Below are 6714 nucleotides of genomic sequence, written 5' to 3' on the forward strand. Positions count from 1 at the left end.
CTCCACTTGCACCTGCTGGATGACCTTGGGCAAGCCATAGTTTTGGCACAACTGTTCTTTAAAAAGGGCAGTTTCTGTCAGAGCTCTCTCAGCCCCACGTTCCTCACAGGGTGTCTGTTGTGGGGAGGGGAAGGGGAAGGAGTTTGTGAGCCGCTCTGAGACTCCTTTGGGTAGTGAAGGGCGGGGTATAAATCCAATCTCTTCTCTTCTTCTCCTCCTCGTCCATGAAGCTCGCAGGTTGGCCTTGGGTCTGTCACTGCCTCAGAGCCTACCTCACCGGGCTGTTGTGAGAATGAAATAAAGGCAGGGGACTTTATTAAGGCTGCCCTGAGCTGCTTTGGAAGAAGCATGGGACAAAAAGCGTGGGCAAAAATGGGACAGCAAGTTTCAAGAACTTGTTTCTAATTGCATGTCTGCAGGGGGGCAACTCTAATTGTTGCGTGTTTTTAATGAATGTCATAGGTGGAAGCCAATCAATGTATTTCATAGAGAAGTATCCAGTGCCCAAACTGTGTCAGAAAATCTTCGTCAGGGGAATTTGTTCAACAGTTAGACAGATACCTTCTCGGACATGACCATGAGATGAAGATTTTGGAACACATCAAGAACTTTGTACTTTTAATGTTTTGTATTGTTTTTATTGTTTTATTTAGCTTATGCCTTGTTAGCCACCCTGAGCCTTCGGGGAGGGCGGGATAGAAATGTAAATAATAAATAAATAAAACTTTTTGTTCAATAATTCTGCATCTAGAATTCTGTTTAAATAGCTGCCCCCTGTTCCCTGCTACCAACTGTCACCAGAAAAGAGGCTCCCTTTCATCCTGTATGGACCAAGTCTTTACTAAAATTGTATTTGAACTGATATTTGCATCACTATCACAATTTTATGCTGTTCTTTTTTCAAAGAGTACGCAGCAGCAGACATGTTTCTCCCCCTCCTCTATTTGATCATAGAATCATAGAGTTGGAATGGGCCCTACAGACCATCTAGTCCAACCCCCTGCCCAATGTAGGACCAGCCTAAAGCATCTCTGACAAATATTCGTCCACCCTCTTCTTGAAAGCTGCCAGTGAAGGGGAGCTCACCACCTCCCTAGGCAGCCGATTCCACTTTTGAACCACTCTGACCGTGAAAAAGTTTTTCCTAATATCCAGCCAATACCTTTCTGCATGTAACTTAAACCTGCTGCTTCGGGTCCTGTCCTGTGCTGCCAACTGGAACAGCTCCTTGCCCTCCTCCAAATGACAGCCTTTCAGATATTTAAAGAGAGCAATCATGTCCCCCCTCAATCTCCTCTTCTCCAAACTAAACATTCCCAAGGCCCTTAGCCTTTCCTTGTAGGGCTCAGTCTCCAGACCCCTGATCATCCTTGCCGCTCTCTTCTGCACCCAGCAACCCTGTGAGGCAGGTTATGCTGGGAACGGTTGACTCCACATCACCCAGTCAGCATCATGACCGAGTGGAGATCTGAACTAAGATCTCTTTAGTCTGGCATTCTCACCACTACAGTGCTGGAAACTGCTTTGGGCACTGCGTGTTGTGGGGGTGAAACGTTTTTTAATAGAGGTGTTTCCGTTGCTGCCCAGTTACAAAATCTTGATCAGGTTGATTTGTCCAACAGTTGGAGACTTTCTGATAAACGAGAGGGAGGGGGACAGTTTATGGTTGCCAACATCCAGGTGAGGCCTGGAGACCTTCTGGAATAACAACCGATCTCCAGAGATCAGTTGCCCTGGAAGAAATTGCTGCTTTGGAAGTGATGGCATTATACCCTCCTGGGGTATCTCCCCTCCCCTAATCCTGCCTTCCCCGGACTCCATCCCTCACAATCTCCTTGCATTTCGCAACCCTCTTGCAAAGATAATAAATGATTTTTTCCCTGCCCAAGTGGTCAGTCACTAGTTCACAAAAGCTTATACAAGGACTTTTGTTTAAAGTAGATTCAGGACCAAGAGGGCACCTATGTTGGTCTGAAGCGACAGAACTACGTTTTGAGTCCAGTGGCACCTTTAAGACCCACAAAGTGTTATTCTGGGTACAAGCTTTTGTGTGCATGCAGAAGAAAGCTTACACCCAGAATTAAACTTGGTTGGTCTTAAAGCTGCCACTGGACTCAATTTTTTGTGTGTGTTCTTTTTTTTAAGTGTTGAACTTACCAGAGGACATCTGTTTATTGTTAAATTCCAGAGGGGGTAGCTCTGTGCATCTGCTGCAGTCAAAAGGAGTCTTGTGGCCTCTTACTGACACATTTATTATGGCTTTTTTCTCTCCTCTACAGTCTACTTCTGCAGACCCATGAAGAAGTGTTAGCGACTCTCTCTTAAGAAATCTCCGGATGCCCTGTGTCCATGCCCCACTGTGTGATTTCTTGAAACAACTGTTCAGTCAAGTGACTCTTTTGAGTTGCGTTTCCTGCTCTCTACTGCTTATCTCTCCCCCTCTACTTAATAAATTTGGGTTTTTTAAAGTAGGGCACACAGAACCAGCTCCTACTGGATAAAGTGTCAGACTAGGCTATGGCAGACCCTGTTTTGAATCCCTATTCTACCATGGAAGGTGGATGGGTGACCCTGGGCCACACGCTCTGCCCACCTCACAGGGTTGTTGTGAGGATAAAAATGTGACAGAACATAAGCTGCTTCAGGGAGAAACACAGCAGGGGGGCAAATGCAGGAGATAATGTATTTATTAACATGGATTCAGGCGGATAGCCATCAATGTTCCCTCTAATCTGTGGGGTCTTGTGAGGAAAAAATCTACTCCATGGGGTCACGAAGAGTCGGACTCGACTGTGCGACTGAACAACAACAAATAATGACATAAAAGAAGGGAAGACTTGATGTAACTAAGCTATTGATGATCTTGGGTTTTTAGGTAGTAGTGGGTTTCTTTACTTTATGCTGTATATGTAGTCCCCCTCCCTTTTTTCTGTGTTAGTTTTGTAGTCTTATAAAAAAATAATGAAAAATCCCCTCCGGGGGCTCAAAAAAAAAAAGTGGCACCTTTAAGACCAACCAAATTTAATTCTGGGCGTAAGCTTCTTCTGAAGAATTGTGCTTGCACACGAAAGCATATACCCAGGATTGGTTGGTCTTAAAGGTGCCAAACTTTGAGGTACAAGCTTGATGCTCTGAATAAAACTTCGTTGGTTTCAGAGGTGTCAGTGGATTCAAAATCTGTTTATTATATGCAGAGTCGTTTCGTGGCCAGGCACTCTGCACACGCTCAAAGGCAGCCTGCCCAGTCACCTGCGGTATGAATGAATCGTTCTTGTCCCCTGAGCCAACCACCTCCCCCCCTTGGAATCTTACCGCTGCCGTTGAAAACAAGTAGAAGGCGCTCGAGCTTCAAAGTAAATCAACCTGACGCCGAGGGAGACCGGCGCTATTTTGCATAACGGCCGCCCCGAAGGCGTCTCCTGCCCGCCCACCTCCCGGCCCCTGCGACTCTCATTGGCTGGCAATGACATCAATCCTTCTCGTCCACGCTCGACGCCTCTGGAAGCTTCTGGCCAGGACGGGGAGAAGCGACGCGGCCGTCAACGAGGCGGGCGGAGACGATTGGCCGGCGGCCTGACAGGAGACGACGCGATTGGACGGGCGCGTTCTGGCAGGTTCCAGAAGCAGGCGGCGCCGCGGCTATAAAAGCCGGCCTGCTGCGAACGCTGCGGCAGATCGCGACCGACTTTCCGTCAGGAGGAGCCGTTAGCGGAGAAGCGGCTGGCCGAAGCGCGAGAGACGGTTTGCGAGCGCGGCTTTTCACCCGATCGCGTAGCAGTAGCGGCAGACAGCAACCATGTCGGGCAAAACGCCTGCCATCGGCATCGACCTGGGCACTACTTACTCCTGCGTGGGTGTCTTCCAGCACGGGAAGGTGGAGATAATCGCCAACGACCAGGGCAACCGCACCACCCCCAGCTACGTCGCCTTCACCGACACGGAGCGCCTCATCGGCGACGCGGCCAAGAACCAGGTGGCCATGAACCCCAACAACACCATCTTCGACGCCAAGCGCCTCATCGGGCGCAAGTTCGACGACCGCACCGTCCAGTCGGACATGAAGCACTGGCCCTTCCGCGTGGTGAGCGAGGGGGGCAAGCCCAAGGTGGAGGTCGAGTACAAGGGCGAGCAGAAGACCTTCTTCCCGGAGGAGATCTCCTCCATGGTCCTCACCAAGATGAAGGAGATCGCTGAGGCCTACCTGGGCCGCAAGGTGGAGAGCGCCGTCATCACTGTGCCGGCCTACTTCAACGACTCCCAGCGCCAGGCCACCAAGGACGCCGGCACCATCACCGGCCTCAATGTCCTGCGCATCATCAATGAGCCCACGGCGGCCGCCATCGCCTACGGCCTGGACAAGAAGGGCAGCGGGGCCGGGGAGAAGAACGTGCTCATCTTTGACCTGGGGGGCGGCACCTTCGACGTCTCCATCTTGACCATCGAGGACGGCATCTTCGAGGTGAAGTCGACGGCCGGGGACACCCACCTGGGCGGCGAGGACTTCGACAACCGGATGGTGAGCCACTTTGTGGAGGAGTTCAAGCGCAAGCACAAGCGGGACATCGCCGGCAACAAGCGGGCCGTCCGGCGGCTCCGCACGGCCTGCGAGAGGGCCAAGCGCACCCTCAGCTCCTCCACCCAGGCCTCCATCGAGATCGACTCGCTGTTTGACGGGATCGACTTCTACACGTCCATCACCCGGGCCCGCTTTGAGGAGCTCAACGCCGACCTCTTCCGGGGCACCCTCGAGCCGGTGGAGAAGGCCTTGCGTGATGCCAAGCTGGACAAAGGACAGATCAATGAGATTGTGCTGGTGGGAGGCTCCACTCGGATCCCCAAGATCCAGAAGCTGTTGCAGGACTTCTTTAACGGCAAAGAGCTCAACAAGAGCATCAACCCCGATGAAGCCGTGGCCTATGGGGCTGCCGTGCAGGCGGCCATCCTGATAGGCGACAAGTCCGAAAACGTGCAAGACCTCCTGTTGCTGGACGTGGCGCCTCTCTCGTTGGGCATCGAGACCGCCGGAGGGGTGATGACCGCTTTGATCAAGCGCAACACCACCATCCCCACCAAGCAGACGCAGACTTTCACCACCTATTCCGACAACCAGAACAGCGTGCTGGTGCAGGTGTATGAGGGCGAGCGGGCCATGACCAAGGACAACAACCTGCTGGGCAAGTTTGACCTGACAGGGATCCCACCGGCTCCCCGTGGCGTGCCCCAGATCGAGGTCACCTTTGATATCGACGCCAACGGCATCCTCAACGTCACGGCCGTGGACAAGAGCACCGGCAAGGAGAACAAGATCACCATCACCAACGACAAGGGCCGCCTCAGCAAAGACGACATTGACCGCATGGTGCACGATGCGGAGCAGTACAAGGCTGAAGACGAGGCCAACCGGGAGCGGGTGGTGGCCAAGAACTCCCTCGAGTCGTACGTGTACAACATCAAGCAGACGGTGGATGACGAGAAGTTGAAAGGCAAGATCGCAGAGCAGGACAAGCAGAGGGTCCTGGAGAAATGCCAAGAAGTGATCAGCTGGCTGGACCGCAACCAGATGGCCGAGAAGGAGGAGTTTGAGCACAAGCAGAAGGAACTGGAGAAGCTCTGCAACCCCATCATGACCAAACTGTACCAGGGAGCCGGAGCAGCCGGGGCCGCGGGGGGTGGGCCCACCATTGAGGAAGTGGACTAGATTTCTTTGGACTGGACTATGGGAGCAATTTCAACCTGCTCTTCTGTTGCCTCCATTCAGTCCGTGCCATTACTGGAGGGTTTTTTTTTCCTGCGGGAGGGTGTGGGAGCAGGCCCTAAGTTGCTCTCTGCTGTACCTTGGGAATGCACAGTGAGTTTTAAGTTTGTTGCCCAAGAGTGTTTGTTTGGCTATTCAGATACCCGGGCTTTTGGGTGGATTTCTGTTTCTTCTGTTCACTGTTTCATATGTGCACTTGAGCATTTTGATTGAGAGGGAAAAAAGTGAGAAACATTTCAAGAGAGCATGGAAAATGTTATAGGCATACCAAAAAAAAAACACCACTTTTAAAAAATGTTGGAAACTCTTGGTCCTGGTTATTTTGAAATTTTGGTAATAAAAGTTACTTGAAACTGAACCAAGCTCTCTTATTTTCAGAAATAAGTTAAGTTTACAGTTAATGGGGGTGGTTGAGTAGATGTTATGGGTTTAGTGGTGCTAAAAGATGTGGTGGGGAAAAGGGGGTCAAGTGTTTGAACTTATGCTGTAGAATAATTGCTGGCATCTCTTAAAATTCATGAAATGTTGGCCTTTTCTGCTCTGCAAGTAGTTTATTGAGTACATATTTAATAGGACTATTTAATACAATATATATGTATACTCTATTTCATAGGCTTTTTTTCTTATTCCCATATCCTACCTGCTTAAAGAAAAAAACTAACTCCCTTAGAGTCACATTCTAACCATTAATACGTCTTCATTTGATTATTCATTAATTATTACCCAGTCTGTCTTCTGACTTCTGTTCTATATCTGAAAAGAAAGCTGGACAGGGGTTACCTCTGGTACCGAGGGCTGAAGAGGTAAACCCCTTCAAATGTTGGCCTTCTCACAGGTAAAGCCACCTGTGTTTATAATTTAGTTTAATAAGATGTCCCTACTACTAACAGAAGGCTTCCTGAAAAGGGAAAGTGGGATTGTAGTATTGGATTTTTCATCTTCCTGAGCCACTGGGTTAC

General features: G+C 50.2%; 1 protein-coding gene across 1 annotated transcript; it reads left to right on the forward strand.

Moving 5' to 3' along the window:
* The first annotated feature begins 3722 nt into the window (after positions 1 to 3722).
* Positions 3723 to 6123, forward strand: LOC107123537 (heat shock 70 kDa protein). The gene has a single exon (XM_015426789.1). The coding sequence runs from the start codon at positions 3797 to 3799 to the stop codon at positions 5696 to 5698; it is 1902 nt and encodes a 633-aa protein (XP_015282275.1). The 5' UTR covers positions 3723 to 3796; the 3' UTR covers positions 5699 to 6123.
* Positions 6124 to 6714: the final 591 nt, after the last annotated feature.

This window comes from Gekko japonicus, unplaced genomic scaffold (genome assembly GCF_001447785.1).
Source record: "Gekko japonicus isolate JY-2015 unplaced genomic scaffold, Gekko_japonicus_V1.1 scaffold5249, whole genome shotgun sequence".
NCBI lineage: Eukaryota > Metazoa > Chordata > Lepidosauria > Squamata > Gekkonidae > Gekko > Gekko japonicus.